Source organism: Meleagris gallopavo, chromosome 1 (genome assembly GCF_000146605.3).
Source record: "Meleagris gallopavo isolate NT-WF06-2002-E0010 breed Aviagen turkey brand Nicholas breeding stock chromosome 1, Turkey_5.1, whole genome shotgun sequence".
In the NCBI taxonomy this organism is placed as follows: Eukaryota; Metazoa; Chordata; class Aves; order Galliformes; family Phasianidae; genus Meleagris; species Meleagris gallopavo.
In genome coordinates this window covers 125497271-125516266 of record NC_015011.2, presented here as the reverse complement: position 1 = coordinate 125516266, position 18996 = coordinate 125497271, and the positions used below count along the sequence as shown (strand labels likewise).

Below are 18996 nucleotides of genomic sequence, written 5' to 3'. Positions count from 1 at the left end.
GGTAAAGATTAACTTTTGTTCTTTGCTGTTTTGTTAGCATGTCATTTAAGCACTGGAACATACCTGCTTGTTTTATTTCATGAAGGCTGTTTTTTTTGTTTTTTTTGGGGGGGGGTCTGCGGCAGGCAGAAGGGTCAGGGGGAGTATTTTGGAGGTTTTCTTAGAGGGGAGGGAGAAGATCTTAAGGGAAGAAAATGGGACTTCTGTAGCATCAAGATGTGCAAGATGCGTATGCATCATCATGTCAGATTAGTGTTAATAATCTGAGCATTTGTTTATTTTGGCTACGGTGGAATTTTCTAATGTGTTATTTACACTTTTTTCTAATTAAAATGACTCCAAAAGGAGACAACATTTCACCTTATTATTTGTTTCTTTGCACTGCTTGAAAGAGGCTGGGAAGTTATAGAAGGAAAAAAAAAAGAGAAGAAGGAAGGAGGGTGGGGACTTGGAATTAATGTATTTGTTTTTATTAATGTTGATAAAGACTTTACTGCATAGCTGCTGGTCCCTGTTTCTGAAAACTAGATGTATCCAATTATGGGTAAATATAGTTGCATTATAGCTGATCTCTTCATTGGCGCTACAATCAGACTTGCTTATTATTAGCTTTTTAAAAAATTATTATTATTTTTTGGTCATTGCTCTCTGCTGTCTTGAACAGATTTTTTTTCCTCATTCTGTCTGAAGAAATTTTGGGAGAACTTGCTTTCACTGGCTTGAGGGAAGACTGTTGGCTGGAGGACTGTTAGCTCTTGAGTGCTTTGCTGTGGGCAGGGCTGCCCCCCTCCAGCTCAAGCTGCCCAGGGCCATCCAACCTGGCCTTCAGCACCTCCAGGGATGGGGGACCACAGCTTCCCTGGGCAGCTGTGCCAGCGCCTCACCACCCTCTGAGTGAAAAATTTCTTCCTAGTATCTAATAAAATTTTTTCCTCTTCTAGTTTAAAGCCATTCCCCCTTGTCCTATCATTATCTGCCTATGTAAAAAGTCAGTCTTCCTCCTTGTTATAAGCTCCTTTGAAGTGCTAGAAGGTCACAGTGAGGTCTCCTGGGAGCTTTTTCTTCTCCAGGCTGAACAAGACCTGCTGCCTCAGCCTGTCTTCATAGGAGAGGTGAACCAGCCCTCTGATCCTCTTCATGGCCCTTCTCTTGACCTACTCCAACACTTTCGTGTTTTTATTTGTGCTGGGGCCCCAGGCCTGGACACAGAGCTGCAGATGGGGGCCTAAAAAGGGCAGAATAGAGGGGGACAATCTCTTCCCTTTCCCTGCTGGCCATCACTCTTCTGATGCAGCCCCAAATACAGTTGCTCTTCTGAGCTACAAGCACACATTACTGTCTCATGTGCAGCTTTTTGTCCACCAGGACCCGTAAGTTGTTCTCCAAGGGGCTGCACTCCAGTTCTTCTGTTCTTCTCCCAGTCTGTACTCGTACCTGGGATTGCACCAACCTAAGTGCAGTGCTTGCCCTTGTTGAACCTCATTAGGTTCTTGAGGGCCTATTTTTCAAGTCTGTCCAGGTCTCTCTGGATGGCATCTCTTTCTTCTGGTCTATTAACTGTACCACTCAATTTGATGTCAGCAAACTTGCTGAGGGTGTGCTTGATTCCACTGTCCTGATTGTTGATATAAATCTTGAAGAGCATCAGTTCCAGTGCAGACCCCTGGGGGACATTGCTTATTACTGACATCCACCTGGACAGAGTCTTTGACTGCAGCCCTCTGACCATGGTCATTCAAATAATTCATTCTCTACTGAATAGTCTACCCTTCAAATTCGTATCTTTCCACTTTAGAAACAAAAAATGTTATGTGAAACCCTATCAAAGGTCTTGTAGAAGTCCAGGTAGATTATATCAGTTGCTCTTTCTTTGTCTACTGAAGCTGTCACTGCATGATAGGAGGCCACCAGGAGGTAGAGCAACAAGATAAGAAAATAAGTATCTATCTTATGGTAGAAGATAAGTAATTCTTTTTTTCTTTTTTTTTTAATTTCTATATATTGTTCCTCTTGCAAAAATCATTAAAAAATCAATGTTCCTTGATATGAAAGGAATCGTGTTACCTCTAAAGGGATTTCACAATGATGTTTCTTGCTAGAATGCTGAGAACTTGTTGATGTGTGCTTTTGACTTCTTGACTCTTCTCCTAACAGTGATCTTGGTATTCTCGTGAATGTTTGTTGTTTTCACAGTGAACAGGCAGGAAGAAAAGAATGATTGAAGAACTATATGGAGTTATGTCAGAGAGTATCGAGCTGGGTATTAGGAGAAGTTTCTTCACTGAGAGGGTAACTGGGCATTGGAACAGACACTGCAGGGCAGTGGCCATGGCCCCAAGCTGCCAGAGTTCAAGAAGCATTTAGACAACACTATGAGCCATAGGGTTTGAATTTTGGCTGGTCCTGTGTGCAGCTAGGAGTTGGAGTTGCTGATCCCTGTGGGTATCCAACTCAGGATATTCTTTAATTCTAAGACAAGTCAATTTCAACAAACACTGGATGATTTTACTGTGCACTGCAGGTCATGTAGCTTGGAAGAAAGCTTCTTCTCCAGCTGACCTACTAAACTAGTCTAGCCCAAATCAGAATAGAACTAAACAAGACCAACCAGATCAAGACAGCTCTAGCAGGTTTTCAGAGGGAGCGATGTCTGAAGGAAACCCAATTTGGAAATAGAAGCTTACTCATCTCCCCACAGAAGCCAGCCTTGCCCTCCGGTCATTAGGGCATGATAAATGTGTCATAACCTAAGGGTTATGAGATGACTGGGCTCATCTCAGATAGAGAAGATAACAAGGCATGCAAGAAACTTGAGAATGTGATTTCTGAACGCACGATAAGGAGACAGGGGCAAATCTTATCAGTTAGCACTGTGTTGTACTAGGTTAATGACAGGAGTTGTTTAGAGCTTTGAAGCTGCCTGGTTTTGTGCTAGCTTGCTATCTTTGAATCAAACTTGCTGTATTGTGGATATACCCTTCTTCATTTTAACGTGGTGATGTCACATGAAGATACCTAAATGAAAAGTTATTATCCATGATAATGACATAAGCAGATGCAACACCCATTGATGGAGTCATGTTCACTTCTCTTAGACTTGGATTTGGTCCATGGATATTTAATGGTTTGATACATACATCTTTTAAGACAAACTCTTTTGATTTAATGTCCTCATTGCCAACCTTCCATCTGTGATAACCTTGGTTGGGTCATTTAAAGCAGGAAAATACAGACATAAAACTACATTTCAAAAGGTGAACAATAGTTTATTGTCTTGTTCTATTATTGAGTGTTTCAAAGAGTTTTCTTTATTCCAGATATGATCTTGTCCTTTCGCTTTGGCTACTAGAAGTATTGCCACTGGCACCAGTTTAGACTGACCCTTTAAGAAACTGGTTTCAAGCATCAGTGATTGCTTTGTTCAACAGAGGATTTAAAAAAAAATTCCTTACAGATACCTTGTAAAAATCCCAGCAAATCAGGTCATCAAGTTTTTAGCTGTTCTTATTGATGCTTTACGAATTGAGAAGAAATAATAGAACAGAAAAAGCTAGCAAGATCACTGACTGCCTGTCCTGAAGGTGTTGTAAGTTGTATCATATGTAAATGAACCTTTTTGACAAGAAGTATTTCAGATTTAAGGCTTCAGGGGCAGGCTGGGCATTAGGAGGCATTTATTTATTTGAGGGTGGTCAAACACTGGAATAGGCTTTCTAGAGAGGTATTTGATGCCCCATGGCTGTCAGTGTTAAAGAGGCATGTTGATCAGGCAGCTGGACTTATGATCTTGGTACATTCCTTCTGTCTATATTCTGTTCTGTTCTCTTCTATATTCAGGGAACATTTGGATTTTGTGTTGAGGGATATGGTTTAGTGAGTACTACTGATGATGGATGGTTGGACTGGATGATCTTTAAGGTCTTTTCCAACCTTGGTGATTCTGAGATTCTGTCAGCTGTTTATTTCCCCAAAAAAGAGAGTTTTCACAACAAGACACTCATTGAAATTGACTGTCTTAATGCAGTATGAGGCAAATATCAACAGTGATATGTAGTTTAAGTGGGAACTGCTTTAATGAAAAATACTGAAAAGTTGGAGTGCCATCCTTTTATGTGGATTTCACACTAATAACGCCAGTTGAGTGAGCTCTGTAGGAGCCCACCTTTCTGCCATAACTGCATAAGCTGTCAGGCAACATATGTTTGTTTTGTAAATGAAGAGGCAAGTCAGATGTGTGTGTGAAATGCAATCGTGCATTGTGGTGCTTGAGTAATTAAGAAATGACATGTATTTTCTGTTTAATTTTGTATTCTGCAGGGAGTCATGACACTATGACCTACTGCTTGGATGAGAACTCTGCTGTTAGTGGCAATGAATCCAAGCTGGTGAAGTTTTTAAATAAATGTATGCCCTGCATTGTACGCCCTATTATTATGAAGTGGTCCATAACACAGGTAAATGTCTGATGTTCTCAAGCCTGAACACATTTGAATGTTGTGCTGAAGTGCAAAGTGTGGTCGTGTTCTCCTGTAAAGCAATGAGAGAACAGCCAGCAGTTGTCATGAAGTACCACTGCTGTGGAACCAGATCTTCATTTGTAGGGAAAAGTCGTTCAGCTTGGACAGGGAGGGTTCACAAAGATGTTGCTTAAAATTGACTACTAGAAATTCATATTCCTTACAGTTTTCTTATTGTTATTATTAACATTTAGTATTACCCTAATCAAAATAAGTTAGTAGAAGGGTTTTTCTTTTCTTGCACTTAATTCAGAAGGCAATGCCCTTTTTATTGTCACTGTTGTGTGAGGTGCCTGTTGTTTTGCACTGCTTTATTGTGTAAATATTTCAGCGACCTGCAAAGGCAAAAATGTCATTTAAGGGGACTTTAAAGATTAAGAGAATGAAGGTCTGACACTTCACTTTTTATAAAACAACTGAATTTTAAGCTAGCAGTTATCTCCTGCTGTTCCTCACAAATGTACGTTAGAGATGAAATTGGGGATCATAGTTTAAGTTACCGCTTTTGAAGATTTTTCTAAAGAACGGACTTTCATGTCATCAAAGAGGCACCAGAAATCTTTTCACTTTTGTTCTTTTTGAAGGAGTACTTCATTAGTAGTGACTTAAAACTGAATAATTGAGAAGTGGCAATAATTATCCTTAGGCTTCTTCGCTTATCACAGGGTCTTTTCTTGAACCATTTTTTTTTAACTTTGGAGCTCGTGCCAATGATGAGTTCAGATACCTCCTCACCTGCCAGTTGCTGGTGGACAGGGTGTTCTTGATGGAGATAAACAAGCTCCATGCATCATTACTGTCATTTTCCGGTTGGAGCCCAGCTTGCTGAGTGGGAGGTGGCCTGGCAGATGGGGAAGACCTGGCTGCAGGCCTGTCCTCTTTAGTGCCAGGTTGTCTCTGCAGGAAGGTGACTCTGTCCCTTGGTATCTGGAGCAGTGGTCGAGGCATCCTGCTGCTAGCAGGACCCACAAGTTCCTGGATGGCCCTATGCCAGGCCCCAGCCCTGGCTGTTACGTGTGTCAGCCTGGAGGCCCTTATCTTTTCTATGCAGTGGCTGACGTCAGCTCTCAACCTGGATGTCAGGTGTGAGATAGCTGTGCTGAGTCGCATTGCTTTCCAAAACACCCTCTTTTGGCACTTGGAGGCAATAATTGTGCTGTCTGATTTAGTATCCAAATCCAAGTGACTAATTAAGGGGATTAATTGTCTAGTTTTCCCAGTCAGTTGGTAGAAAGAAAGAAATTTGTCCAAAGGGCAATTCACAGCAACTAATCAGTCTGGTGCACTTTCTGGCCACAAGGGTTACATATGACCTACAGCCATACATTTTCTGCACCCCATGTGGAAGCCAGTCTTGGGCATGGATCACTCCTTTGGCTTCTCCAGCCTGGAGGAGGCCAAGCGGTGTGGAGGATGATGCTGGCAGCTCCTGTGATCCTCAGCACCTGAGGGCATATGCAGCTTAGATTGAACTCCCTTCCAGGAGCAGAAAGGTGGGTGGCTAGAGCTAGGCAGGCTGAACATCCTGCCAGAAGTCTTAATTTCTGTCCCAGCACTAACAAGAGTGGTTATTAGGCACAACACTTTGCATTGGTTTTGCTTTAATTGAATCCTATCTGACTTAAATTAGTACAGTCTTTTCTTTTTTTCTGAAACCTAATAGTGTTGTCCATACAAGCAGGTTGAACTGAGACAAAGTAGGATTTCAATGTATTAAGTTCATTTGATTACTCTCTCAGTGAAAGAGGATCGTGATAAATATAGGAGATGTGTCATTTGGGACATGTTGCCCCAGACTTAGCTCTGTAACCTGTCCCATGTAGCTCTCAAAGCCAAATGTAGAGAAATCCAAGACAGAAGAAGGCCTGTATTTTGTAGGACTTCTGCAAGTTAATTCAAACTTTTAAAGAGACTTTATCCTAAAAAGAGAACAATAGCCAGTACTTTTTTCTATTTTTGTTTTTCCTTCCATTGAGGATGAGTGAGGTCCATAGAGACAACCATGGTAAAGTCTTTGATCTAATAAAATAAATACAGAGTTTCTGAGGTGCTGATCCTGCAAGATTTGTTCATACAAATAGCCTTGTGAACAGAGATTGCGTATTTATGCGCAGGTTAATGGATCTTTTAACTTTGAGAAGACAACAAATGCAGAGGTCTGAAACTAATCTAGCCTATATCTGGAGTATATTCCATGGGGAAATCAGGATCCTCTTGTTAGATAGTAAAATAATTTAAAGTTATGACTCGGTACCTTACAGTGCCATTTTAAAGAAGAAAGATGTGGAAATGGTAGGGCTAATTTGGTATACCTTTTCCAGTTACCTAATCTAAAGGAACAAACCACTTTCAAACTCTCAGGACCTTTGTCTTCTTTTTAACTCTCCAGGTGCTAACTGTGACGGAGCAACTTGAGGCCGGAGTTAGATATTTGGATTTTAGGATTGCCCACAAGGCTAGCGATCCATCTGTGAATCTGTACTTCGTGCATATGGTATACACAACAGTTACTGTACAGGTATTGTCCTTGCCTTTGGAATGGCTATACACATGGTGCTGCTTATTTTATGTAAGGGCCATCCTCATCTGAAAATGCTTCCCCAAAGTTTTCTGAATAGGTTATTTGTTTTCCCAATAGGAGGACTTTGAACTAGAGAAAGTTGGCAGGGCTGGTTACTGAGCTAGTTTCAGCAGTTGCAGTTAAGGTTTCAGTGTTGATCAGTTTCTTATCCTCAAACTGGAACTGCTGCGCCTTCTTCTCTATGACCCACCAGGTGCCTGGGGTTTATCTTGTGTAGTCCAAGGATGCTATTATCCAGGGCAGTCATATTTCCCCAGTACAGACAGAAGTTACAAAAAGAAGGTATTAAGAGCCTACTAAATCACAGACTTTTTTTATTTCTGGGAGGGAGGAAGGGCGGCGAAGGGAATAAGTGTTTCATTGAGAGACTCAAGTCTGTGTCCCATTATTAAAGTACTGTCAGATTCTATGAAGACTGTAATGTGAAGTTGCTCTTTTGCCTGTGCTATCTCACTGTGGACCAGTTTACGTTGTCTTTGCATTTGCTGAGATTTGTACAGCCAGGCACAGAGGAGTGCACAGCCAGCTAAGGTGGCTTTTGTTTGTAGTCTGACTGGCTAAGCCTTGGTTTTGTATTTATTATTTGAACCTTTTATGTCATGATGATTGGCACATTAGATGCAGTGCCTGTCTACTCTGCTAATTGTGTGTGACTTCCAAGAAGTTTCACTGCCTATAACAAACGGGGAAAACAGATCCTGTCATGTTAAAGCAAGCACAGAGTTTTCCTTATTTTCCAGTTTGCCACCAACACTGTGTTTGTTCTTGAAGAAGATTGGGAAGATGGGTTTACTGATAATCTGCCTGTAAGGAGATTGATGGGTATTACCAAAATACAAAGCTATTAAATGTAGTGTGCTAGGCCCACAGCCAAAGTAAATAAGCACAAACCTGCAGAAAGTAGGTTTTTCTGTTTTTTCTCTCTGAAGCACCTTGTGGGCTACCAGATGTCCATACTCTGAAAACCTACATTTTTTCATTACAGTGATTGTGGTTCTATCCAACCATTAAAGTTTTCCCTAATGGAAAAGTTTTACTTCCTTTTCTCTGTGTAGCATGATTTTCTAAGTTGCCTTGACTCTCTCTTATAGGATATTCTGTGGGAAGTGTTAAAGTGGTTGGAAACTCATCCTCAGGAAGTTGTTATCTTGGCCTGCAGGAATTTTGATGGACTAACCAAGAAACTTCACTGTCATCTTATTACCTGTATAAAACAGATTTTCCAGTGTAAACTGTGTCCAAGAAATGTAAGTATGAGATCTTTCTCCGTTTCTTTTAAAGGATGATGTATTACAGTGTGTTGTGGTTTTTAACTCTTCAGGTGGCTGAGCAGCATACAGTCATTTGCTCACTCCTCCCTTCCCAGTGGGATGGGGGAGAGAATTTGGAAAAAACAAAAGTAGAACTCATGAGTTGAGATAAAGCTATTTACTAAGATAGAGAAAAGGGAAAAAATAATAGTTATGAACATCTATATCTATCTATCTATTTATGAATGTATATAACAAGTGATGCAGAAGCAGTTGCTTGCCACCCCCCTGACCAACACCCAGCTGGCTCCCCGAGCAGCAAAAGAGAGAGAGACGCCCTCCACCCCCTTCAAAACTCCTTCCACATGATGTCATATGGTATGGAATATCCTTTTGGCCACTTCAAGTCAGCTGTCCTAATTCTGTCTCCTCCAAGGTCCTTGGGCCTTTCTGTGAGAATGGCCTTGGCTCTGTGCAACACTGCTTGGAGGCAACTATCAACATTGGTGTGTTATCAACATTGTTTTTCTTCTAGAATCAAAATCATAGCATCATACCAGGCACTCTGAAGAAAACAATTCCATCCCAGCTGAAACTAAGACACTGTGAGGTGCTTGGTTCAGAGTTTTATTTTCAGCTTTTCTTGCATTTTTCTCCTAGGAAAAGCAGCATTTACTGCATCAGGGATACGTCTTTACCTAATAAATTTGAGGAGATAAAGCATAGTATGGAGGAGGGAATTAAATTTGACTGTCACATGTAGATTTGTGGGACCATAGTAGGGATACAGCTGCTATCTGCTACTCTGCCAGATTTTTGTGAATAAGTGTTGCTATAAATAAAGTCCAGATTATGGCAAGGGCTTTCAGTTTTAGATGGAGATGACTACCTTCTTCTATTGACAGAATTCAGAAGAATGCCTTTTCTTCCTTTTCACAGCAATTATTATAAGTTATTTGGTGGTACTTATAGCATCAGAACTATATAATTTAGGTTGGAAGTGAATTTGGAATTCAACCCCACCAGGCAGACCAGACCTACTTCAAAGCCGTGTTAGGCCGTATCCTGTCCATTCTTGGATAGCTCTGAAGGTAGAGATTCCATAGCCTTTCTAGGCAGCTTGATCCAGTGTTTGACCACTCTTGCAGTAAACCTGTTTTCCATATATCTAATCAGAATTTTTCCTGTGGCACCTTGTGGTTGTTGACTTTCATCCTTTCATCCATGCCAGTGCATTTCTGAGGAGCAGCTGCCTCTGTCTTTCTCTACACCCACCCAACAGGTATTTGCAGACAGTAGTAAGATCTGTCCGTAGTCATCTCCAGGCTGAACAGACTTAGCTCTTAGCCTGTATTTGAGTTTCCAGCCCCTGCTCACCTTGGTTGCATGCTGCTGGATTCACTTCAGCACGTCTGAATCTTTTTTGTACTGGGAAAGCTCCAGCTGGACACAGTGGACTCGCAAATGGGTGTCCTGGTGTGTGGGATTACTCCATCCAGGCTCAGGACACTGCATTTGCCTTTATTGAGCTTCATGAGTTTTCTGCCAGAGGTGCCAGGTGAAGAGGGAGAAGGTAGATCAGTCTGAATCAGGAGCTCTCTGCTATAGCTACCAACAGGATACAAGTTGGTGCAGAGGTTTCTGTGCATCACCAATCCACTTGGGAATGTGCTGACACCAGCAGCTGCTGTCAGAGAGGGGCCACAATAGTGGCCTTGGCTTTCCTTCCTCCACTTTAGCTGGAGCTGACCTTCCAGACAGCCTAATAAGCTTTCAGTCACCCAAACCTCTAGAAAAGCTTTAATTTTCATAATTGGAAATTATTTGATTGCTACATTTTAGATGTTGAGATTTTTAACTTTCTCTCTTGACAAGGTGTGGGAGCTTTTAGCAGTTAAACAATTAACATTTCAAAGATGCGCAGGCACAGAGGGTTTTCTCTGGAGATGTGAGGGTGCAGGATAATGATGACCCTGTTTGTGATTTGAATTAATCCTTTGAAGCTGGTGGATCAGTAAGGGCTGAGTATTACCATTTCAAAGGATCTTGTACGGCAGAGTTAAAATAGAACAATTCTCAGCAAAATTAGGGGTTTCTGATAATTCAGGCCTCAACTGAATAACAGAGGACCTGAGTGAAAACATTTTATTGTTTCCTCATGTATCTTGAGTGTGTAAGTCGTGGCTGAGCAGAGCAAGACAAGAGCAAGAGGATGACCAAATTTGTTTTCAGGTGCATGGCCAGTTCCAAAACAAAAAGAAGTGATTAATTGCAAGAGGGACAAGTTGTTGCTGGTAGTTTGTTGAAGGAAGGTGATACTCTGAGGTCATGTGACTGAAGAAGAAAAGCAAATGGGGAAAAAAAAAAAAAGAAAAAAGCAAACAAAAAGCAAATGGTATCCTGGGCTCCATCAGAAGAGAGGTGGCCAGCAGGGAGAGGAAGGTGATTGTCCCTATCTACTCTGCCCTCGTGAAGCCCCATTTGGAGTACTGCATCCAGGCCTGGAGCCCCCAGTACAAGAAAGACGGAGAGCTGTTGGAGAGGGTCCAGAGGAGAGCCACAAAGATGATCAGAGGGCTGGAGCACCTCCCCTACGAAGACAGGCTGAGGGACCTGGGGGCTTGTTCAGCCTGGAGAAGAGAAGGTTGTGATGTGACCTCATTGCAGCCATTCAGTACCTATAAACAGGAGGAGCCTATAGACAGGAGGAGAGTCAACTTTTTGAAAGGGTAGATAGTAGCAAGACAAGGGGAAATAGTTTTAAGTTGAAGGAAAGAAGATTTGTGTTGGATATCGGGGGGAAATTCTTTATTATGAGACTGGTGAGGTGCTGGAACAGGCTGCCCAGAGAGGTTGTGGATGCCCTGTCCCTGGAGGTGTTCAAGGCCAGGTTGGATGGGGCCCTGGGCAGCCTTGTCTAGTATTAAACGGGGAGGTTGGTGGCCCTGCATGTGGAGAGGCAGTTGGAGCTTTATGATCCTTGAAGTCCCTTCCAACTCGGGCCATTCTGTGATTCCATGATTCTGTGAAAAAGAATGTTTCTGTGTTGCCTCCAGAGGGAGGGAGGATGGGATGAGATGGGTGAAGCCAAGTATTGCCCTCCTCCAGGAGTGCTTTTCATTTTCATAGGGTGTGTGACCAGCACAGTGGATCCTGCCATTTCTGTAGGTGACACTTTTGCAAGTTAGGTGGCTGTGGACCTTTTCAGAATCACAAATTCAGATTTAACATCACATAGCCTCATCCTTGCTCACTTGTTTTAAAATCATCTCATGTCTACTGTCTTTCAAGACTGCACCTATGGTGTCAAATGAAAGTAAATGTCAAAGCACTTACGAAGCTGTAAATAGATTTGTAGTACTGGTACTGGCCACAGTGTGACAACATTATATTGTGTTTAAAATTGTAACTGCCTTTGATCTGAATTATTTGGGTTAAAGATCCTTTGTCAGATGTCTACAGTTTCATCTCTGCATTGTTTGCAAAATAAGCATCTGTGCTCATATATTACATTTCTGGTGATGTGTTTTTCTTTTTCTTTTTTTTTAAAGAGGTTTGAGCTTTAGAAAGGCAGTTGCAGTAAAGTGCAGTAAAGCATAGGCTTCTGTCAATCACAGATTTTGTAGCTCATTTTGTTGTTTATGTCTTAATTTTGAGGTATTTTTCTGATTTAACTGGAACTCACACTCTTTCATGGATGAAGCAAAAGGGATTTCATGTTCATTCTGGCTCTCTTCAAAGATTTGCATTAAAATGTTTCCACTTCGGTTTTTATTTTAAGTGAGAAGTTAACTGTAACATCATGAAGCTACCATTTCCACTCCACAAGCAACACAACAAAAACCCAAAGATGTCTGTTATAATACTGGGTTTGCAAATAAATAAATGAATAAAGAAAATTGGTGTCCAGTCAATTCTGTCCAATGACAACTTCTGGGGACTGGAAAATTTAATTTCATACTGAAACATTTAAATTAAACAGACCTGTATCAGACAATCTGGTTTTCTTCTAAGAGTTTTTCCTTCTCTCAATTCAGAATGACCGAGGCTTTCCAATTTCCAAAACTTCTCCTCTTACAGAAGTCAGATTAACATCTAAGATTTGTATTTACTTACTGAGTCTGAACAGTTGAGTTCTCATGAATGGCTTTGGCGATAAACTTGGATCTGTGTGGCAGTGCTGCCCTAACCATTCCTCTTTCATTGTGTGTTTTTCTGTAGATGGCTGTAGGCCTTTGTCCTCCTAGCTCCTCTTGCAGAATGGGTGATGCACTCAAAAAAAACAATACTCGGCTTGTAACCCATCCAACAACTTGTCTGGATGTACGTTTAGCAGCATTATTTGAACCAAATCTGTGCCTCGCTATCAAGGCAACTTCACACTTTGATATGTGAACTTCAGGGTGCTGATGTTGTTGGCTCGCAGCTCCTGCTGACCTCAACCCGGACTTAACTTCCCTTAGGTGGTTCCGACTCTGCGGACCATGTGGCAGCATGGCTACCAGGTTATAGTCTCGTATGAAGAAGATCTGGAAGTGCTGAAGGACTGTGAGCTGTGGCCTGCAATCCCATACTGGTGGGGAAACAAAACTACCACTCGTGCTCTCATCCAGTTTCTAGAACTCATGAAGCGGATGGGCCGTCCAGGTACCCGCACGGGGCTACTTGAAGGAAACAAGGGGCACGTATAGTAATGCAAACCAAATAGAAATAGTTGACTGTGAGTTCGTAGCATTGAGGGATGTAACACCATTGTGCATGCTGCATGATCTAGACACTTACATGTTGCTGAGTGATCTTGCCCACCCGTGGGTGAGTGCAACGCTGCACGTCATATTACCTGGTTGTATAAACATGTGCACAAATGTATGTACGTACACAAGCTATTTCATTGCAGCAGCTCTTTCATCTATGGGATCATGTGGAAAAGAACACAAGCCCTTCCCCCTCATTGCAGGGCAGCCAGCTGGCTGTCCATGCCCTTGTCACACATAAGAGACTACTGTCTGAGCCCAGTACTTGCTGGCTTTTACTGCTTTAGACAGCTCTAAGAATGAGGAAAAAGCAGTATGGCACATAATAGCAATAAAGGAAGACAGCCCCCTGAAACAGTCCTAGGTCTATGAAACAACACGGAAAGATTCTTAAGCACGTCCCAGTGAACCAGACCTTGAGTTAATGCAATGCTGAGCAGTCTCTGCTCTCCTCAGAGGAGTATTTAATGTGTCATTTTTCACTATTTTGTTTCAGAAACATTCTTCGTTGCGGGGATTAACCTTACTGAAAATTTAAGATATATTCTTGTACACCCATTTGGATCACTGAAGACAATGACACTCCGGAGTCTTCCATGCTTGAAAATGTGGGTGAGGAAGCAGTGTCCAGGACCACAAAAAGAATGTATTAACATCATTGCTGGAGACTTCATAGGAAATGACGATTTTGTCAGAGATGTGATAGAACTTAACACAAAAATTAATCCTCAGTTATACTGTCCCAGCAAAGGGTCTGGAACAAACAGCATTTCATTTTCAGCTTTTTAAAAAATCTTTGAAAAGCTGAAAAAACTTTGTGTGCATTTAATATTTCCTGGTTTAAACATCCCAGATTACACAAAGATCTGGTTAACTTAAACCAGGGATTTTTAAAAGCTCATTAAGAAACACTCTCTCAACATCATCAGGCTTTCAAAGTCTTTTCTTGAAAAAGGAGAGCAGGAAGGTCTTGTTGAAGTCATTATAGAAATGTGGGATAGGCATAATTTACTTGGGAGGTGCTTAGATCTTGTAGCAGCTGACAATATTGAGTCTCAAGAACTATTTAATATATGAGCAAGAAGTAGAAAAGTCACTAGCTGCACAAATAATTTTGTGATTTTATTTTCTTTCTGCATATCCTTGCAACCCCAATTCTCAGTATTTTATCAGTGTGAAACTAACTTGCCTGTTTTCATGGTTTGTACTGAATACACAATGTGAGCAATTGAAAAATATTTTTTATCTATCAAAGATACTGTACTGACATTCTTACTTGCCACAATCTTTATATGTACATCAATCTGGAGATGTAGTACCGACTGTATTATGAGCTGAATATCAGTTGTGAGCCATTTCACTACCATGGTAGTCACAACATTCCTACTATTTTTAAGAGATGTGTAACAGAACACTTTGTTCTTGTTATCATCGATGCCAGTTCTGCCACAGCCAGGCCCCTGGACAGTTTTGTCTGCTGCAGTAAAATGCTTTTATATTAGAAGCTGTAAAAGCACCTCTCACATTAGAAATTAGTTTCATATGTGTCTGCTTTCTGTCTGAACTCAGACTGCTCTAAAAATACAGATCATTGGCTCATCATGCTTATGTGAGGTTTCACAACTGATCTTCCATTATTTACATATTTTTGTAGCACTATAGTTTTTCCCTCTTGATAAGTATTCTTTACTTGCTTAAACATTGTTTTATGTAAATTAATTCTATTTTTCTATTTTTTAAATGAACTGTGCAATAACAGATGATCGTGAAGGTAAGAGAAAGGACAAAGATCAGGGTTAAAACAAAACAGGCATTGTATAAAGTTACTATGCAGCTTCATCAATATACCTCACTTTTTATATGCACTTTACACATAGAAATTGAATTCAAGTGTCTGGCAAAATGTTGTGTTTGCAGTAGGTAGCTGCCTAACTTCCAAATGGATTGCTACTTGATACCAGATCAAAGTTACCTTTGACTTCTAGGGATGAAAGGCTAAGATGCTACCTCTTCATGCAGTCTCCCACAATTGCAGACTATGTAGGAGTGAAAATCAAACATTCCACTTAGTTAGAAGACTTTCTAAATACTTATTTACAGTGCTTTTTATCCTTGATCTCACTTGTGTTTACTTCATATAGAGCAGTCATTCAGTTTGGTTTTTTAAATAGTTGCCACCTTCATGAAGTGCTGTTCTAACTCAGAATGTTTTTCTGTCTTTTGTACCTTTCAAGTGTCCTGTCACTTTACCTAATAAATCTTTTTTGTGTACTAAAGACTGAAATACAGTTTTGTTTCTGCTTTCTGTAATACTGATGTTTTTTCTTTAAGAATTGACACAGTAGTAGGTATTGTGGATGAAGATATTCACAGCTCACTTTTCACTTTATTATTTGCTTAAATATACACATCAGTGTTGTTTCTGCTTCACTGCAGTAGTAAATGGCAGTTATTTTAAGTAAATATTCAAGCAGACTACATGGAATATCTGTATTATTTATATACAGCCAACAATATTTTCTTCAGTAACTTTTATTTTTCGATGACCAAGGGACACCTTGTCTGTAACAAATATTTTATTCTGAAAAATGGGATTAAAAAAGTCTTTATATGACGTAGTAATTTCCGGAAGGTTAACTTAGATGCCATCCTGTGATTCCCACATTTGAGATTCAGAGTCAGTGATTATTCCAACATAAAAGCTACTGCTATCCTTGCTCTTGCTGCCAGAATGAAGCTCAAAGCTGTTGTTTTCAAACAAAAGTTTTCTGAATCACTGTTCATTTCCACAGTGTGTCAAAAACATCAACTGGTTAAGAAATAAACTCTCCAGCATCCAGGCCACTAGCTTAATTCCAGGCTTCTTAATGAGATCAGTTTCTTTTTTGAGAGAAGGATTTCATGGTACAAAAAACTTACTGTTAGGAAAGAGGTTTCTGTATCTGCCAAAAGCAGAGTTGCTGATGATCACCTTCACCCTGGCTGTAGCATCATCAGGCATGACATCTACTTCCTGAACCGTTGATTCTTTATAGAGCCAACTGTAAAAATGAGAGTGTGTTAGCATCTTAAAGGTATCCTGTAGTGCATAAAATGTGATCTTTGTTTTTGGTCTACATGTTCCAATCTAAGTAATTCAACGCCATAAAAGATAAAGTTCCTCAGTTAACTTTTCACTTGCTACTTGCTGTTTGGAAATAAAATATAGTGTTTACATAAATGTTTCAGATCTCTGGTTTGGATTTTTTCCCCCAGAAATCTGGCTCCAGGACTGGTGGAATGGTCTTTCAGAAAGTTACCTTACAGTACAAGCACAGTATCTACTGTGGCTATTTTCAATAAACTATTAAACTTTGATAATTATCACAGCAGTTCTTAAAAAAAATTAAAATCAGTGTGGTATGTTTTGGCAAATTTAAGACTTGCAAGACTATGAGTTTCATATTTGTCCAAGTCTTTCTTAAAACTCAAAATTGTTTACCTTAGCTGAGGTCCCTGTAAGTTGACTGTAATGGTCAGAATCTTCTTTCCCGTTGCTTTCAAAATTTTTTTCTCTATTTCTTCTTTTAGCTCTTCTAAACCATGCCCATGCAGAGCAGAAATGGCTAAAGCATTTTCTTCAGTGGGTTCATAGCTGAAAAGTAATAATTATGCACAAGTTTGTAAGTAAAGATTAGAATGTAAAAATATTCCAAGCACAGACAATTTAGCTGTGTTATGTCATACATCCCTACAGAGACTGCTTCTTGTATGACACAAGTGATTTCTTTCGAAATTTAAGGATAATAAATTAAGTTTTAAGACCATGGCTACATTTGTAAAGACTGAAAAACTTGTATATGTAAAGATGGAAAAACATGTATTCGGAAGTGTGGCAGCTCTTCTAGAATTGAGGAGCGTCCAGAACATAAGAAATGTTTAAGTACATGTGACATCTCTTGCTTACCTTTCTATCAAATCCACTTTGTTATGAACTTCTACCATTGATTCCAGTAAGTGGCTTGGAAGATTAAGATTCTTTAGAACTGATAAAACGCTTGCTTTCTGGAGGATGGTTTCAGGATGAGTAATGTCCCTCACATGAACTATCAGATCCTAGCAAGCATCAATATACAAAAGTTACTTAATGAAACATTCCAATTACTGGGTTGTAGAGATTTTGTACTATTTTTGCATTTGTTTTATACAAGCTACTTTTCTATCCACTAGAGAATATTCTGTCAGGTCAACCTATAAAGTGAACTATCAGATTGGAATTAAATCAATACCTTCCTTATCCATAGATCTTGAGATACTGTTACTGGTGATTCACTTAGGAAGCTTTATACAAAAGTTACCAGTTTCAAGAACATATATGATTAGAGATGTCACAAATTTAAGGCAAACCACGATAAAAAACAAGAAAACTCGATATTTGCATTCAAAATATTTCAGCATCTTTGCTCAAGATACTGCCTCAAACTTTAGGAAACAATAATGAAATGTAAATTTATTGCTATTCACCTAACATGCGAAAAAACAAATGTGATAGCTGCAGTTAGCTTTTGAAATTCCTGTTATTACACAGTCCAATCCCCAGAAGTATTCGGCTGGGCATCCAGCTACCACTGAATTTCTTTATTTTTGAGGATACAAGCTTTGTTGATATCTCTGTCCTTGGAGAATAGAATAGTTCAGTTGGAAGAGACATACAAATAAAACCTAATCCAATGGCCTGACCACTTCAGGGCTTGCCAAAAGTAAAAGCATGTTATTAAGGGCATCAGATACAAAGAACAGCATGCCAGTTACGTTCCTCCTTTCTGATGGGGCAAAGATTTTCTAAAAGAAAACTGATTTAATTTTTAATATTTGTAGTCAGATACTTACTGAGTAAGCAACTTCTTCTAATGTAGCTGAAAAGGACTCAACCAGATTATGTGGAAGATCAGACAGAAACCCAATAGTGTCAACATATATAACTGCCATGCGTGAGGGCAGATAGCCAGCGTGAGCAGTAATATCAAGAGTAGCAAACAGTTGATTTCGGGGTTGAATTCCTGCTTCCCCTGTCAAGGCTTTGATCAATGTAGTTTTCCCTAATTAAAATAAAACCAAAACGAAAAGAGAAAATTGTAATGACTTCAAGTAAAATTTGAATTTGCAAGATTCAGGTGAGTTTTATGATGTAACATATCCTTTTGTACCTAGTTCACTAGTTTAAGTCAAGTCTAGCCTATGACTTCTTATCTATGTTATGTCATCAAATCCAAGATAATCTTAACTTTTTAAACTTGGAACTGGATTTAAGGCCACATCTGAGGGCTATGCTGTGAAGTCATGAGATGATCACAGACTGAACTGATCTGCACTGACCTACCTACATCTCACCTCTAAGCCTACCTAAAGAATGATGTCAATGACAACACTTCAAAACTCCTCTGTACTTCTGTTCTGAAATTAAATAAAACAAGTTAATATTTCCTTGTTAAATCCAACAACCACCAGAAGCACTAATAATATATGGTTTATTAGTTTTATGCTTTTATTAAGTGTTCTGTCATGAACAAAAGACTAGAACTGTATTTAACTTTTCATGAATATTTCACAGAATTTACAGTCATTATCTAGAATACATATGGAGGACTTTAACTTAAAGTACTTCCATTATGTGTGCAAAGTTCTACCACAGATGTTTTGTTGAATCTTCATTTTTAAAAGTAGCTTTAAAGTATCAGTGTAACAGATTATAAAATTATGCAAGGTAAGTTTCTTTTTAATAAAGATGTTGAATAATAAAATGAAATAGTTTTAAAATAATGTAAACTGAAAAAGTGTCTAGTCCAGTGTCAATTTATGCCTTGTGTATGAATTGTAAGCTATTAGAAAAAAACAAAAAAACAAAAAAAACCTAC

The 18996-nt window shown here is 39.7% G+C and overlaps 2 protein-coding genes across 2 annotated transcripts; one reads left to right on the top strand and one right to left on the bottom strand.

The window, feature by feature from the left end:
* Window positions 1–4265: 4265 nt before the first annotated feature.
* PLCXD1 (phosphatidylinositol specific phospholipase C X domain containing 1) lies at window positions 4266–14356 on the top strand. The gene is made up of 5 exons (XM_010727021.3): window positions 4266–4454; window positions 6907–7035; window positions 8190–8345; window positions 12812–12995; window positions 13599–14356. The coding sequence occupies exons 1-5, from the start codon at window positions 4281–4283 to the stop codon at window positions 13889–13891; spliced, it is 936 nt and encodes a 311-aa protein (XP_010725323.1). The 5' UTR covers window positions 4266–4280; the 3' UTR covers window positions 13892–14356.
* Window positions 14357–15616: 1260 nt separating this feature from the next.
* Window positions 15617–18216, bottom strand: GTPBP6 (GTP binding protein 6 (putative)). The gene is made up of 4 exons (XM_010727028.3): window positions 17972–18216; window positions 17049–17197; window positions 16584–16736; window positions 15617–16143 (listed from the first exon to the last, which is right to left on the bottom strand). Exons 1-4 carry the CDS (start codon window positions 18068–18070, stop codon window positions 16002–16004), a joined length of 543 nt encoding a protein of 180 aa, XP_010725330.1. The 5' UTR covers window positions 18071–18216; the 3' UTR covers window positions 15617–16001.
* Between the last annotated feature and the right edge of the window lie 780 nt (window positions 18217–18996).

Coding starts and splice junctions, on each gene's coding strand:
- GTPBP6 (XM_010727028.3), bottom strand. CDS start 18,070: ATGGCAGTTATATATGTTGACACTATTGGGTTTCTGTCTGATCTTCCA. Junction 16,737..17,048: donor AAAGTGGATTTGATAGAAAG/GTAAGCAAGAGA, acceptor ATTACTTTTCAG/CTATGAACCCACTGAAGAAA. Junction 16,144..16,583: donor TTACAGGGACCTCAGCTAAG/GTAAACAATTTT, acceptor TCATTTTTACAG/TTGGCTCTATAAAGAATCAA.
- PLCXD1 (XM_010727021.3), top strand. CDS start 4,281: ATGACATGTATTTTCTGTTTAATTTTGTATTCTGCAGGGAGTCATGAC. Junction 8,346..12,811: donor GTAAACTGTGTCCAAGAAAT/GTAAGTATGAGA, acceptor AACTTCCCTTAG/GTGGTTCCGACTCTGCGGAC. Junction 12,996..13,598: donor GAAGCGGATGGGCCGTCCAG/GTACCCGCACGG, acceptor ATTTTGTTTCAG/AAACATTCTTCGTTGCGGGG.